Source organism: Pygoscelis adeliae, unplaced genomic scaffold (genome assembly GCF_000699105.1).
Source record: "Pygoscelis adeliae isolate BGI_AS28 unplaced genomic scaffold, ASM69910v1 Scaffold122, whole genome shotgun sequence".
Classification (NCBI taxonomy): domain Eukaryota; kingdom Metazoa; phylum Chordata; class Aves; order Sphenisciformes; family Spheniscidae; genus Pygoscelis; species Pygoscelis adeliae.
The window spans coordinates 3396286-3413379 of NW_008824358.1; the positions used below are offsets into that span (position 1 = coordinate 3396286).

Consider the following 17094-nt stretch of genomic DNA (forward strand, 5'->3'; position numbering starts at 1 on the left):
ATACTGCACACTCAGCTGCATATTCAGCAATATAAGAAATCCACGTGACACTTGTCTGAAGACTGCAGGCTTGCTAATTCCTAGTGTTCTGCAACCTCTCACAGATAACTGGATTGCTCACAAGAAAAAGCCATGTGTTTAAGGTAGAATGCCATCTCATAGTGAAAAATATTCTCTTTCCAGACACTAGTTTTAAACACCCACAGTTTACTGGCTCATTCATCTGTCCTTCTCAATCTCTACTTTTCATGTCAAGGTACCCTGGTATTTTCCGTGACATAGGGCTCATCCAAAAATCTTTCTCGATTAAATTTTTTATGCATAGTGGATTAGGAAAGTTAGTCTTTCTTGATCTCCTCCTCCCAACAAACAGACATGTGTGAAGAGACAGTCATTCTTGGAGATTCATTTACTTCCTACTCAGAAACTCCAACATCTTAGCCAAAATTTCAGAAATTCAAACAAATCTTGGCTTTCGGTTCTTGTTGCTAAGTTTATCATTTGATTGCATTCTCTTTCTTATGGTGTAATTGTGATTTTATAAGCTCTAAAACACAGAGTAATGACTGTCCTTTTTCCTAAGTCTAAAAATCATTACTGATTATAGCACTTGTAAAATATGTACAAACAGGTCTTACCTTCTTATGACCAATAAAAATACTTTGTGAGAAATAAAAATACCCTTCTGTTTCTTTAACAAAAGATACCTATTAATCTCACAGAAATTTACCTGTACGAAATAACAGAATTGTTCCCAACGTCGAGGTCAGTAGCAGACACGGATAGTACAGATACTCCTTCTTTTGCTGTTGCTACACGTACACTGGCCGAGTATTGTGCTTTCGTAAACTGAGGAGGGTTATCATTCACATCTAATACTTGAATGCTGACATATGTGAAATTCTGGCGTGTGACAGGAGAAAACCATGATTCAGAAAATGCACAGACACTTAAATTTATGAATAAAAGGAAGTTGCAAATAAAGAATCATGTGTTCCTCTCTATTACCTGCCTTTGAGGTACTCCATTATCAGATGCCACCAACAGCAGCTCATACTTCTCTTTAGTTTCTCGGTCTACGTGGCCATTAACCAAAATGGTTCCATCCTAGAGAAGGTAATACAGTTCACACACAGATCATTTTGATAACTCTTGTACACTGAGTTCTCAAAAGAGATGAGGCATCGAAATCCTCTGTTTTCCTTTGGACAAATATAGTTCAGATTTCAAGCAATGTCTGACCAGTATATCTTCGTTTTCAGACATTGACATATATTTGCAAACTACAGAGCACGTGCTGGTTTTGATTTCATGTGTACTAGAATGGTTACCACCTACTCTTTTTACCTGATGTATCTTACTATGTCAAGTAACTTCATGAAAAGCAGTATCTAAATATTGTTTTTGGCAAATCCAAACCCTTACCTGTTGGACGCTATATGGATTATCCCCGTCCTCAGCTGATAAGTAGTAAGTAATTCGTGCATTCTCTCCCTCATCCAAATCAGTAGCAGTCACACGTCCAACTCTAGCAGGAGCACCCAACACGTAATCTGCTTCCAGAATCTCAAAACTGTATGGCTGCATCTGAAACTCAGGGTTATTATCGTTGGCATCCAGAACAGTGACGTGGAACAAGGCACTTGAATTAAGCCCATTCGTTTCAGCATCAACTGCCCATACCTGCCAAAGTAAGAAACAAAAATGGAATTTTAGTTGACTGTATTGCCATCTTAACCATCTGATGAAGATACAAAAAAGGGTTCGAGGGAATGAAGTAGAAACGAGCCAAAGCTGCAGAGTCTGTCTCCAAATTTACTTGTAAAGTGAATCCAGATGTAGTCTCCCTGTCCAGTTCTGTGTCATTCCTTAATGAAAGTATTCCGGGGATATCCACAGTAAACAAAGTACTGTTATGAATAAAGTGTCCCTGAGAAAAGCCAGCCTAAAAAGAAAACATAGTTCATTTAGGATTAAAACGATGAATATTTAAGTTAAAAAAAAAATCTTATTAATACCTGATATTTCTATAGGACTTCTCATTACAGAAGTATAAGTGCTTTGCAAGGTTTAATAACCTTCTGTGATATAGCCAGTAAACTATTTTGTACAAGGTCTTAATTTCCTTGGTTAAGGAAGTTTTATTGCTGGCTCCATAGAAAGCAAGATGAAGTTTTTGTGACCCAGAATGTACTTCTTGCCAACCATTTAAGAAATCTCCCTTTGCCCATCTACTCCTATGCTTTTTTTGCAGATTAATGGAGAAAACCCATGTCATTTTGATTTATCAGGATGAGATTCATTTGGTACCTACCTCGTCCTTGTCAGTAACACTGAATGTGTAGATAGGACTACCCTTTTGTAGGTTTTCAAACACAAATATATGATAAGCTGCCTGATTAAATTCTGGTGGGTTATCGTTGACATCTAGTACATGCACAACAACAAGTGTTTTAGCACTGAGACTTGGCTGCCCTCCATCCGATGCCTCCACTTCAACTTTAAATTGCTTTATGGTTTCATAATCCAGCTGCTGGCTCAGGCTGAGCTGGCCTGTGGTCAAATTGACAAGAAACACCGGCGAGGAGGTTGGAGGTTGCTGGCTAACAATTCTGTACTTCACAAGAGCATTGGCCCCAGCATCCAAATCCATAGCAGATACTGTCAGCAGTGCCCTTCCAAGCACCTCGTCTTCAGGGACACTCACTTCATATCTACTTGATGAGAAGACTGGAGGGTTGTCATTCACATCATCAATGATGACTGTCAAATTGAGAGCTGTAGACAGCACAGGTTGGCCTTGGTCACTGGCAATCACTGTTAAGTTATAGAAGCCTTGTGTTTCTCTGTCCAATTTCTTTCCCAGCAAAATTAATCCTGAAGCGTCAATATCCATTTTTCCTTCTCCACCTTTCAGAGTATAAACCACTAATCCATTAAAACCCTCATCCACATCCGTAGCTGACACACTGGTAATACTAGTTCCAGCTGGAACATTCTCCGGAATGGTAACGGTAGTGCTGGTTATGTCCAACACAGGACGGTTATCATTGACATCTGTAACTTTGATAAACACTGAAGCATAGTCAGTAGCATTTCCATCTGACAAGGAAATATTCAGTGTATAATTCTTCTGGGATTCATAGTCCAGTTTGGTTTTTGTCGAGATGATTCCATTGACATCGATGCCAAATGTAGCAGATTCCGTCAGTACTTGAAACGTAACTGGTATATGGGGATTTAAAGACTCATACTCTACCTGTGTAAGACACAGCATATTATCCATAAGTGAATTCAAACCAATAAACCACTGTCTAAAAAACAATAATGGTTTTAACTATGTCTAGACTTATCTTACTAATTTTATTCATTAAAAGAAGTAAGAATCAAGCCACAATATATATAAAAATACAGCTGGAGAGGACTACCTTTTATTGGAACATCACTAATACAGAAATGTGAATATGTATTATACATAATAAAAATAATAGACTGCACTTTAACCTTTGGTTCTGCCTTTCTTTGTTCAAAAAAGTAGTGAAAAATTAATTAACTCAGGAAGTCAATAAATCAAAACACTAAAACGCCTTATCTTCTCACTGCTTTGGTATCAGACCTCCCCTCTGTCTTCAGAACTGCATCTAAGAAGGAGCTATCACAGTGCATTCTGGTGGCCTGTTTGAGCATTTTTTTTGATCAAAATGAGGAGCAAGTTCCGGAGCCTTCTTTGAAAACGCCTTTATGACAGTTCTCTGATGGGGAGTCTCCATTTCCTAGCTATATCATGTCACAGGGTTTTAGATTTATCACCAACAGATGAGTGAATATTGCCTATCCTAGCCTTTGGGCTACGATAGGCTTTGGAGAATGTCCAAAGTCAACAAAGGGCTAAGCATGAGAGTTTACTTTCCCAAGCAGTTCTGGGGTTTATTTTGTTTGAGGTTTTTTGTTTGGTTTTTGTTGTTGTTGTTGTTGGGTTTGGGGTTTTTTTTAGGTTTTGTTTGTTTGATTTTTTTAACATTAAATGGTAGCAGATGCTGTTTAAAGATTTGCAATGGAACGAATAGGCTTCATGGGTGATAGGCTTCATCTGAGGGATGTGATCAGTATGTAATGTATGTGAAGCCTGATATGCAAAAAACCCCACAACATCTAGTTATCCATAACTCAGGGGGTTGTAGACATTTAGAGCACATATATTACCGGATTTTCTTATAGCTGTCATGTCCTATACAAGTGATAGAATAAAGTTGTTCTTACTCTTGCTACTTCAACAGGACTGACTAGCTCTTCTTCCACAGACACATTATATGTTTTCTGAATAAACTGTGGTCTGGAATCTCCAACTGCAAAGATTTGTACTGGCACTGATGAACTTCTTGGAATCGTCCCACCTGCAAGCAAAACAAAACAATCTCCCAGCAGATGCACAAAATACCTTCTACCTAAAAAAATAAATATACTTTTTCACCGGTACTGATTAAAAAAAATTTTTTCAATCCTTACTGCTATTACTATGGTACTGCTGAAAGGTGCTAACCAAGATCAGAGTTTCACGCATTGGGTGTTAGACTTACAATATATGAACCTGAATACACAAAACAATATTAGCAGAGACAGACAGACAAAGGATGGACTGATGAATCTCTTTTGTAACCGTATTTCCCCCAGTACCCATTTTATCCACACGGCCATAAATTTGAAGACGCAGAGCTCATATTGACCAAATCGGGAAAATCGGGAGGCTGAAAAACACTTTGTATGCTCATGCTACCAGGATTGGGATACCATTCCTGGGTTACATTTATCTTTGTCCTTATTCAGATCATGAATGTTCGCCGAGTTCTCTGTTATTCTTTTAAAACAAAGAAACCCTCAATAAATATGGCTAAGGAAATGACGTTTGTGCTGGTTGTCCTAAAAACGGCTTTGGCATCTCCATTTTAGTTTTTCAATACCCACATGGATGGGCAAACAAAGACCAAGTTACTCATCACATTTTACTTTCATTTTACCCTCTGTTGACTGATGACTGAATTATAAGTTCCTAGCTTGTGCCTGAATCTCTGTATTCTACGCTGTGCAACACCAGTCAATAATTAAGTTAAAGGAAGGTGAGAGACATACGTTATTTTGCACGTTCTTCCCATAGCCATAAAGAAAACTTAGATTTCATATAACAGCAGCAGCAGAGATGCAGCAATTACTTTGGATGAATAAGACAGCTTTCTTCTTATCTTCAACAAACAAGACCAGATAAAAATATATGGTATTTTTAAAATAAAGTCTGGGAACCTATTTTGACAGCATTCCTTCAAGTAAAAAAACCAAACCAAACAAAAACTCATCGCCAGGAATAGCTGCGTTGACCTGTACTAAAATCTTGTCTTACCATCAATAGCTGTTATCCACAGGACAAAGTTCTTAACCTGGTTGATTCCTAATGGGATTACTGTTTTTAAACTGATTTGTCCTGTGGATGTATCCAATTCAAAGTATCCATCTTCGTTGCCACCAGCTAAGATAAAGTTGATCTCGCCATTTATACCATCATCCGGATCATCAGCAGCAACCTGGAGGAAAAAAAAAAAAGTTTACTTTAGTTTCTTGTGCTGTTATCAAGTAACACAGAATTACTTATTCTTGTGTAGCTTGCAGAGAAAATCATTGAGGTAGCAGATAATTAGGAATTAGTTGTGGGTTTTTTTCCTCTCATTCATAGCAAATAATAGGTCTGGATAATTTTATATATATAAAAATCAGCTAAATATAGCCACAGTAAAATTCGGCTCTACCTTTAACTGACTGACTGTGTACTTCCTATATGATTCCTGGGTTAAACCTCAGTAAGAATGTTTGCTCTTTGATGCACACACAATATCATGCCAGCAGCAAGAGTGAAATCCTGCCCCTGTGGAACTCATGGGAATGACACCAAGTTTGTGTCTCAGAAAGCTTGTTTCACAGTAATTCCAAAGTCACTGGAGGTAGATTGTTCAGGAGATTACATCAGGAGCCATTAAGTCAGTACACCTGGGTATGAGTTTTGATAGTGGCTCCCTATATATCGCAGCTCCTGAAGAGATTTTTATCTTGGTTTCCTGTTTTATTTGGTTAACTGGTTTACTAGCTTACAAAAAGTATATTGTATCTAAAAATTATCAACAGTGTTTCAGCATTCGGCAGCCTTTCAAAAATTTTTACGATTATTTAGAGTCCAGAAATTTAACAACATTCAGTTTTCATTAAACGCCTTACAACAACTAAATCCAAGAATCTTATTTTCCGTCTTATGTTTGTGGAATTCAGGATGGTACTCAGCATCTAAGATCAAGAATAAAAGTCCTTTATCATTTGTTCCCTGACCTGGGATACGATTAGAGCATCCAGGACACTTGTGATTATGGAACATCAACAGATGTAAGCTTTTAAATGAAAGGGGGATTGTTTCTGAACTCAGACTCTGAGTTCAAAAAAGATCCCCTATTCAACATGACCACTACTCAAGGTCAAGCAAGGACTCATGCATACATTCAACTCATTAAAATGTCATTTTTACTTAGTACTTCTAGTACCTGAAGAATGGACATTCCTGCAGTCATGTTGATGAAAATATCTTGCTTATATGGCGTGCCTCTAAAGGTTGGGCTGTTGTCATTTTCATCTAGCAACAATATGTTGATTGTAGAGTGTACCTCACCGTTAGGTGGCAAATGATCTCTAGCAGTGACCTTTAAAAATGAGGCAGTAAAATGATTGCTTTGTTCAAATGCATGTTCTATAAGTAGTAAGAAGAATGAACGACAATCACAAGCTGAGTAAACTGCATCACTAGTGGTATTTCCCTCCAGATAGTCTGGACTTGATTCTTCAAATAAGCTGCTGATCCATATCAGACAGTCAGCTTCTTGCCAGGACAGATCAGATATCACCTGTTTGCCTCGGGTTGCTTTGGAAAGGAGTAGGCTTATTTTTAATACCTGTAGGTGAATAGATGGTATTCTCTCCCTATCCAACCATGTGGAGTTCCTCACAGTTAGGATCCCAGCTTCACTGAGCTGGAAGGGACTGTCATCTGGAGTGAGAATGAATGTTCCCTGGAAGCCTCCCTGCAAACAGTAATGATATTTGTTATTAAATAGGACAATCACTGAGCTAGTCCCTTAGGATATTTTCTTTTTATTTTCCAGGTAGAGAGCATTTAATTTTCTGGTTTAACTGACGTTACAGTTCCAAAAAAAAGGGAGAGGAGCAAACAACATGGAAGAAACATATCATGCAGGCTGAGGATGACGTGCAGCTTTGTGTCCATTTTGCACTTCTGCACTTTCATATTTGGGACCTTATGCAAACCAGAGGAGTTTGAGACAGTCAAAATTTATTCTTTGGCTGCAGTACTCTACCCCTTAAAGAAGTGAAATTAAGTTTGTTTTGCCTAAGCATATTTAGGTTGTCAGGAAAAAAAAAAAATCTATAGCACTATTCACTATGCCTGTATAACACAAATGCATTTTATATTATATTTCAGAAGTGCAGCATTTGTAGCAACCGTAACGACATTGTCATTTTACCTCATCTTTGTCAACAGCTGTTACTTGAAGAACTTCCACCCCATTTGGGAAATTTTCTAGAATTGAGACATTGTAACTTGATTGTGACAAAACTGGATGATTGTCATTCACATCTTCAATAGTAACCAGCACTACTGCATCAGCTGTTTTGAAAATATTGTCTTGCTGAGCTGCCTAGAAAACAGAGTTTGTAGCTGTAAATTCCATATCCTGATAACAGTAAGCCGTTCCAGCTGAACACAAGGACATGACATGACTGCATATATTCAATCAATGAGGTTTTCCTTCATTTTGCGTTTTAAGTGGCAGGATGGAGCCTTGATACTAACTGCCCTTTAACATCACTATGAGAAATACTGTTAACAGCAACATGGATTCAGATATTATTTTATGAAATTGAGACTCAGTATTAACACACTGAACTGTAAAACAATCACTACCTGAATGCCCACGACAAGATACGGACATTCTTCTCTGTCAACTGCAGTCTCTACTTCCAACACTCCAGTGTCTGCATTGATTGAAAAGGTGTTGCTATAGGCCGGGGGGTTCACTGAAAAGCAACAAATTGCAATGGGTTAATGAGAATGAACCAGAACAGTGAGTCGGATCTGCCCTTTTTATGACTGTTAACCTTCTCAGTGATAGTAAAAATGAACAGACATTCCAGATAAAAGAATGTTTTTCAAAACGCTCATAAAAGAGCGTTTTTCAAATGCTCTGTCCTCAAAACAAATCTTAGGAAATTCACTCACACTTCAAGGGTCTCAAATTAAGCATCTCATGAGCTTTTAGCAATTCTGTCAGGAGGAGGAAAAGCTCCCGATGGAATTGATCTCTCTAGATGGTCCTGAATGGAAATCCTTTGATCAAATGGAAGCCTCTAAACTGACTTGCACTTTGAATCAGGAATTGTTTATTGGAGGGAGGCTAAGAACATCTAAACATTTTTAAAACAGTTGTACCCTGCTATAATGACTGAAATTAAGCCAATTTAGCTCGCGGAGCAGCACTGTGGCGAAGATGTATGCAGTTAAGACATCTGACTGTACACTGCACTTCCTTATCGCTCTCTTCAGTACTAGAGACATCATAAATTACTGTGTGAACGTCCGGAAGAAAATAAAGGCTCTTACCTAGTTTGATGCTGTAAACTACTTTTTCATTTATACCTGTGTCTCCATCTTTAGCCAAGATCTTCTCTGGGAGAATAGCCAGAGGACCCAACTAGAAAACATATTATTAACTTGTTTAACTTGACAAAAAAAATACACATAAACTTAAAAATGTTCATTAAGTCACAATTTTGATTGAAGAAACAAGAAACATCTATTTAAATCACTGGGATCCAGAAAATATTCTCTCTCTGCCATACACGCTTTACAGAGGAAAATGATGACCAAAATACTTGATGGGTACGCTGTGTTTGAGAAACACCAGACTATGAAGCAGTAGTCATTGATGGAATTCATGTTAAGAACACTGAATATTTCAGTTCCATTCCTCTCCCAGAAAACAATAAGCAAGTCTACACTACAGCTCTAATAAAAACAGTAATTTATTTAAAAGATAAAAACATTTTAGAAGATCTAAAATGATTCCTTTCAAACAATTAAAGATGAACTTCTAACAAAAGGGACACCACAGGTATAACACCAAAAGCATATGTGGTTTAAAATATGTTAACATGAAGATAATGATAAAGAAATAGGGATAATAAGGAAGATAATTAACTATTTTAATTTTAGTGAATTACTCCAGTAATACTATACTGTGATTTTGGTTTTTTTGGTCAATGCATACAGAAGCCTGAGTTAAACACATTCCACCCAGAAATTTCCACCCTATATAGAAAAAAAAAATTACAATATAATATAAACCATAGTTTACCATTCGGATTCTTATTTTGCTTACCTGATTGTAATGGAGTATGAAGGAATTACACTATTTAAAACTGAAACCAGGCAGCTAACTCCAGGACTGATGGGCAGTCAACTGCCCTTCCAAGTTTACAGTAAAAGCCCTGTTACAACACCTGTTTAGTTCTTTTTTTTTTCTCCTTTCCTTTTTTTCCTCCAAACACAAAAGAATCTGTTTCTGTAGCAGAAAGTTTTATGCTTCATATAATACGTGGCCTGTTTACCTGGTACTTGGAGGTCTACAGTTGATAACCTTACAATTCACCCATTAGCACAAAACAAAGCAGCCCTCCATCTTAAGCTGCTCAGTGACGAAGAATCCGTGAAAGAAAAGCACTGTGGACAGGAATAACCTATTTACGTTTGCAGCATTCAGTGAAAAGCTTTTACCTGGTTTTCGCTGATTTTTCCATTGTACACTGATTGACTGAAATAAGGGTTCAATGTATCATAATCTTGTACATTAATTAGTAACGATGCAGTATCGCTGTTGTTTCCAAATTTTTCCTGCATCCCAAGAGAAGGAAGAAAATAAGAAACACTGCAATGAAAAAGCCATTTCTCAGTGGAAAATACAGCAGAATATTATTATATGCGCTTTGTAGTGTCTAAGCATTTTTAACCCGAGAACTCTCACCCTGTCATATTTTTCCAGTTCTAGAAATCCAGTTCTAGGAATAACACTATAAAAAGGTAATTGTTCTTAGTTATTAATTTTATATCAGGCAGGTGTTACACAGTAGCATGTAGAATGTAGTAACAGTACATTTGCTGCAGCTGTACTGTTTGCTAGATGCCACAATAAATGTGGCAAAATCACTTCTTTTTAGTTCTAAAAGGAAGTGAAGGCAAACGTATATTCAAATCTCAAAAAAGACACATGAAAAGACTGCAGGTGGTAAGACGCAGCAAAAATAGGATAGATTCGCCAGAACGAAGAGGTGAATATATGTCAGAATAGTGGAGAATAAATATGTACAATATACTTACTTAAAGAATTACACACAGAAGGAAAGTTGGGCTGGTATTTGAGGGGAGACTTAAACAATGGCTGAAATATTAAGAACGTGCTACTTTGTCTGCAGTGTAAGCCAAGATGCAGACACAACTTTTGGCTTGGGAACTCCCCAAGCTGTAAATTTGTAGAAACTGGGATGTTATAACAAAGGAAGTATCATTGTAGAACTACTGTGGTTCTCGTTCTTCTTTTAATTTATATCATACCTTTGCTTGGACTGTTAAATTGAAAAGGCTGATCTTGTTGTAATCCAATGTTTTATTCACCATGATGTTTCCATCTCCTTCCCTTATATAAAAGTAATCGGAGTTTGGACCCTATTAAATGAATAAAAAAAATATTTTACATGATTAACAATGAAATATGTTTTCTTTTCTCTTACCACCTTTATTATTGGACTATTCTTCATAAAGGACCAGGAATCTCTCAAACACCACCACTGGAAAGGAAAATGCTGATCCTCTTCAACACATTCTATTGCCTATCCCATCAGTGCCGTTAGACTTTCTATCTGACTTCTCTCATCCTATGGTCAATAACTAAAGCAGATCAGATGAATGGGATCAGCTTCCCTTCACCAGCTATAAAAGGAGCAGAGACAGCAAGCTCAGATGTGAAGATCTCCACTGCAGATACCTAAAATTAGTTGAAATAATCTTACTTCAGGTGGCTTACATATACACCTCAGCAGGACTGGAGATGAACAGCAAATCAAATACAAACTTTAAAAAGAGGGGAAACTGTTTCGCTGCTGCTTCTAAAAAGGACCACCGAGTTCCCTAGCTGTAGCTGAAGAGTACCACAAAACATTTCACAAATGTTAAGAAACAAGATTCAGGGCTCACTGCATGCTAGGCTGATCCTGCGGTACGAATTCTAATTTTAAATGGTCTTTCTGATGCTAGCATTTTGCAGATTTGTAATAGTAACCGCACAGTGCAAGACAGCATACTTGGATCAGGTCCCAGGCTGTATTTCGTACGAAATGTAGACTGGTGTTCACAGTCTCTGACAAACAAAAGGCACTCACCCGAAGACTGTAAGTAATGATGCTGAAGAAAGGTGAAAAATCTTTATCCACAGCTTCCACTTTTATAACTGTGAAATTTATGGCAGATACCTAGAGGAAATAAAGATCATCAAACGCCCAGTCACAAGCCCTTTTTGGTATCCCTCCTAACTTCTGGCAGGAAAGCTGCGCCACCTCCTTAGCATATGCAAATTACTTCCAACGTCCGTTTTAGGTCGGAGAGCTGAATGTTTCTTCTTCACCCCATGCCTCCAGCTGTACACACAGCCCAGCCATTTCCACGCCCACGTGAAGGTGTAGAAAAGTCCCATAAGAGTGCATGTAATAATCCGGTATGAGTGTGGTCACATTAGAACCTCATATGTTTTGGCCCCAGAAAGTAATTTAAAAATATCACAAGAAAAAAATATTAACATTCACCATAACCCACCTCTGATACTGAAGTGCTATAGTGAGTTTGTAGAAATTGTGGAGAGTTGTCATTTACGTCTTCTAAGGCTAAGTCCCGTGCATTCTCTATCTCATTAATCTTCGTAATGGAAGCAAAAGACACATTAGAAATGACAGCAGTGAGGTAGCAGCATACTGCTAACATTTAATTTCATCATATACAATGAGATCTTCAAAGAGATACCCCTTCAGTTCTAAAAACTGTAATGAGAGAGTTAGACTACCATTTCTAATAATGGAGTAGAAAGTTTGTGAAAATATTTTAAAATTAACTTTTTAAAATTTACCTTAGGTTTTCTGTCAACAAAAACACTCATTCCAATTGGCACATTTAAACAAATATATCTTCTACAAGGTAGTCTTAACCCCCTGCATCATATCTTTAAATGAAATAGTATTTCAGAAGATAATAATTTGCATTAAACTTAGACAAAAAATACGGTTGATAAAACACATCTTTTACTTACCATTCCACTCCTTTGGCAAACAACAGCATAAAAGAGATGGCCACTCTAAAAATTAACAAACAAGCAAGTAAATAATATTATCTACGAACTCCTAATATGATTGTCAAAGAATATTTATGTCAAAGTCATACAAAACACTTCTGGTACTTGAATCCTCAGGCATGCCATTCCGAGTTGACAGTGAATTGTTCATCTGATTCAGTTACAGGAGCATACTTCAGCTATTTTTGTCATTTCAGTATGTTGTACCAAAACACACTGCTCATAATATATAGCAAAGTCATTACAGATTATTAATCGTAAAGTTTATTTGGCTGCCATTCATCTACTGCTGGTATCTACCCACCCAGATCCCACCATCCACGTACCCGACTGTTCTCCCCAATAGAAAATTGACAGAGAATGGGAGAATATGTGTAAGAAGCATAAAAACTGTTTTAAGCCATTTGGAAAACATCCAAATGAGAAATGTGAATGTAAAAGTTGTAAATACATTTTCAACAATTAGAAGTCTTGACTGTAACAGTGTTTTTTAAAATATGTATGGTTCAATTCTGTCAAGTACAGTGCTACTCTGAAACAGTACTTGTACGAAAAATAGCCTCCATTTACTCCTGTAGAACTACACCATTTTCATATTCGGAGGCAACTGCAGCCAGGAAAAACATTAATATTGCTTTATAGATTCCTGGTAGTCCTACAGAGCGAGAATGGCCTAGGAAGAAGGACCTATCCATTTGTGCCTCAGCCAACAGAGGCCAATGGATCTATCCATGTGTGAAGTTAAGCACTTGTATAAATATTCATATGATTAAGTATTGCCTTCTACCAAATTATATCTGATCAATCTCACTCGATGAAATAATTCATGTTACTGAGAGATGAGTTTTAAGAAAAAAGTGACACCTATCATAACTGCATATTTACAACTGTCATTACAAGTGACAATCCACGATTAGGAAAGAAACTGTCTGACTACTGTCAGATCCCAGATAAGTTTACAGTTACAGGAAACTGAAGACATTTAACAGATTTTGCTGAGAGGTAGATACTGAAGTCTATGCTGCTCTTTCTGATGAGTCACTTTTTTGGAATACCAACCTGTATTGTGAGGGAATGAACAATTAAAATTTATGTCTTAGTGCTACTTCTTTTCACCTGTCAATAAAACCTTTATATCTAGGTTTTGCATGCAGTGAAAAGAATACCTCAATAGAATCAACATCCAGTGGCTTAAGAGTCCTCACTGTTGCATTACTAGAGCCAGAATTATGTATTAACTCCACATATTCTAAGTGTTCGGGGAACAGATATTCTTTTAATTTCAACTTCACATTGGGTGGGATATTTGTAATCCTTTCTATATCACCTGTAAGAGAAAGCATAATAAATCAGATTGCTTTATGGAAAAGAAATCCATAGGTTCATTTTACATGTATTGACAACTAGATTACTGGTTACCTTTTGATTACATTTTATGTTATTTTGGCATTATGAGCTCAACAGTGAGATCTGTTAAAGTCCCCTTAAATACTGTGCACAAGTGTATTGATAGTTTTTAAAACCACACAAACCCACTTTTTCCAATATATTCACACTCTGTAACAATATATCCAGCATTAAAAAGCTTACAGCTTACACCTGGAGTTCCTCCATTTTCTGGAAATAGCTTTATGCTGCAAAACATTTTTCACATTTAGTGTGAAAATATAATCAAAGTGTAATCAAAGTCAGGGAATGTAATCAAAATCAGTGAGAGGCTGAATTTGGGCTATATGGGAGGAGATTCAGTATTTGCCAAACACAAGGGCATTTCATATTGCGTAGTTGAATCTATCAAGCAGGTAGAATCCAGTGTGAATCTGGATTCAGGCTTGTGGTTGTTTAAATTTTGATTTTGGCACAGGACGGTAAGCGTGTGGCCCCTCCTTTAATCTGTTCCTATATGGACAGAATACTGAAACACAAAAGAACGCAACCTTTGAATGGATTTGAACGTGATTTTCTACAATCACGCATTTAGGAACTATTGTCCTGAAAATCTTAAAACTTGTTATTTGTAATTATCATCATTCATATTGGACTCATTATCATTTCAGTAGTGAGTGTATTACTTGCTTGGTTAAACACCAAATCTTTGTTTGAAAGTGTGTTCAAAAGGTATCCTTTTAAACCATCCAGTGTGGTGCTACTGGAAATGTTACTAAATAGATTAAAGTTACCTTACTCATATTATCAAGATATTTGCATTTACGAAATAATGCTTATCTTCTCATGGAATACATTATCTGGATCACAAACCCATAATCCCCTCTCCCCTCCAAAATCGTTCCTGAACATCCCAAATATTTTCCATGATCTTCAGGAAACTTGCTAGCTGTGTTTCTTTCTTACTCCATTGGTTTTGTACTCCATCATTATTAATTTAGGCTAGTAAATCCTTTCTGTAACAGCCCCATCTCTAAACTCCACATGCAGACTCCCGGTTTGGTCTCTAAGGGTCTAAAGGAAGGGAACTTTGTCTTCTTCCAACAGCAGGGAGTGTCTGGAATGCTGTCAGCTACCAACCCAAAGATACCCGACTATAATTGCGTGTAAGGAGAAAGTCCAGTCAGATGGCAGTAAACACAGAACAACTGGGCTGTGTCCCAGGGGCACGGTGTTGCGTGGTATCACACTGTTTAGCGTGCAGTGTTGAAACTGTTGGAAGAAAACGTTCTAGGAAAACAAAATCTATCTTTGCCTGCTGATACACCATCTAATCCTCCATCCAGAGTTGGATATAATCAGATAAGAAATATCAAGCAGAAATAGTAATCCGTCCAGCAGAGAGAGCCTAACAAAAAGGAAGTGCTTGGAAAAATTGAAGCTGGTTGTCCCTCTTGCTTATTCATTACAGATATGTCAGCAGGTACACTCATACATATGACGCACACGAAGGGCCAGACTTCATGCTAGTCGCTTAAAAATTAAATGGCGAGGAATCAGGGTGAAAGGCGATTCTTTTCCTTTCTATCTCCATGCAAGAGTCAGATACAGTAGCTACGCCCTTATGGCTTTGAAAGAAACATTTCAACAGTGGCTGGAAAAAAGCACTGCTCTGTATCATACCCGTTTTCTGTATCTTGCTGAAAGCCAGAAGCAATGAAGATTGCCTGTGGACAGTCAGCATGGGCCTGGTGCATGCTTCCATGAGATCCTAAGGGTTATGACATATCCTGGAGGGAACGCTTTGGCCATAACCTAACGCTTCGCCTTGTGAGATAGCTGTATATCTGTTAGGCAAGTCAAATCCCGACTGCGGGGCTGCCTCTAACAGACAGCGTAGTCACAGACAACAGCCCTACCCTTTAGCTTACAACAGTAACCTCTCTGGTTAGTGGTGGGAAGAAAGGAGGATGGAGTTATCCTCTGTACTGCATTTGCAATGTAAGTACAAAGGAAAAAAAAAAAAAAGAGTACTGTCTACTCCTCTTCTGCACTGTGCGGTCACTGTACTTTCCCCAATGTGGGATTTTGTCTCCAAGGAACAGCCACACTTTGCCAGCTAGGCTAAGGAAGCATAGAAAACATGGGGTTAAATTAATGTTAACCCTGTCAGGTTGCACAAATTAAATAATCATCAGAATAATACAGAGTGTGCTACACTAACAAAGAAAACTAGAATAGAAAATGCAAATACATCGAGTGGCCAGCATTGATCCTGTAATTCCCTGTACTGCAAGCCTGCTTGTTCCTCCGCACCCCATCTGCTCTCCCTACTGCCCCAACAAAACAAAAAATGGGCTTTCAGAGAGGCTCCAGTCTGAAGCAGAGCAGAGCTCCGGAAGCAGAGCAGGGCTGCGGTGGCAGTGGTTCCTTCTGATGTAGGAGGGAAGGAAGAGATCAGCTCTTGTGGGCTGACGGGACAAGGTGAACTGTAAACATCAATTCTTCTGTATTTGTTTCCTTTCCCTTTGCCTGCTCTGTCTATTCAGACAGTGAGATCCTTGGACCAGGGAATTTTGGTTTTTATATTTATTTATTCTATTAAGCAGTATGCCATGTAGGCAGCTGCTGCATCCGGCCATGAAGACTATTGTAAATCAATCAATAATACAGACTTATTATAAAATATGCTGACTATGTGAAGCATTAAAGTACTATGCGCATTAGGGAGCAAATCAGACACTTCTAGGATAGAATAATGATTTTACCTGTATATTCATCCAAAAAGCCTGACAGCGTGAGTAGGTTGGGTGTTGCATCACAATTTATACTTGTGGTTTCTAAAAAGAAAAGGAAGAGTCACGTACAAATGACACAGAGGCACTATTTCCAGAAATAGTGCAAGGTAAAAAAAGCTTACGCTATATAAAACCAGACGCACACACTAGTTCAAATTAAGCTGAAAGACATTTATCATGGTGGCACCTTGACATAATTTTCAGGGTTTAAAACAATACAACATTACATGGAGTAGGTAAACATTGGTGTCTTGGACTCAATCTATCCTTGCCCCAAAAAATTCTACAATGAAGGACTTCACAACTGAAAAAGCAGCTATCAAAAAAGGACGTGAAAATGTCTAGCTACAGAATTGTCCTTCCTCTGTACCCTGACCGGACTGAAACTTCGGCTTTATTGCCTGACAATAACA

At 37.8% G+C, this 17094-nt stretch overlaps 1 protein-coding gene across 1 annotated transcript in view; it reads right to left on the bottom strand.

The window, feature by feature from the left end:
- LOC103913167 (protein dachsous-like) overlaps nucleotides 1-15640 on the bottom strand; it is a 42361-nt gene extending 26721 nt beyond the window's left edge. Inside the window, exons 1-17 of the mRNA XM_009319632.1 lie at nucleotides 15567-15640; nucleotides 14034-14131; nucleotides 13664-13824; nucleotides 12456-12500; nucleotides 11969-12067; nucleotides 11539-11628; nucleotides 10715-10825; nucleotides 9881-9997; nucleotides 8708-8798; nucleotides 8012-8124; nucleotides 7572-7745; nucleotides 5393-5573; nucleotides 4261-4394; nucleotides 2315-3259; nucleotides 1426-1683; nucleotides 1009-1107; nucleotides 731-903 (exon numbers count right to left, since the gene is read on the bottom strand). Coding sequence (XP_009317907.1) covers nucleotides 731-903; nucleotides 1009-1107; nucleotides 1426-1683; nucleotides 2315-3259; nucleotides 4261-4394; nucleotides 5393-5573; nucleotides 7572-7745; nucleotides 8012-8124; nucleotides 8708-8798; nucleotides 9881-9997; nucleotides 10715-10825; nucleotides 11539-11628; nucleotides 11969-12067; nucleotides 12456-12500; nucleotides 13664-13824; nucleotides 14034-14131; nucleotides 15567-15640 — 2963 coding nt within the window. The remainder of the gene's footprint in view (nucleotides 1-730; nucleotides 904-1008; nucleotides 1108-1425; nucleotides 1684-2314; nucleotides 3260-4260; nucleotides 4395-5392; nucleotides 5574-7571; nucleotides 7746-8011; nucleotides 8125-8707; nucleotides 8799-9880; nucleotides 9998-10714; nucleotides 10826-11538; nucleotides 11629-11968; nucleotides 12068-12455; nucleotides 12501-13663; nucleotides 13825-14033; nucleotides 14132-15566) is intronic.
- Between the last annotated feature and the right edge of the window lie 1454 nt (nucleotides 15641-17094).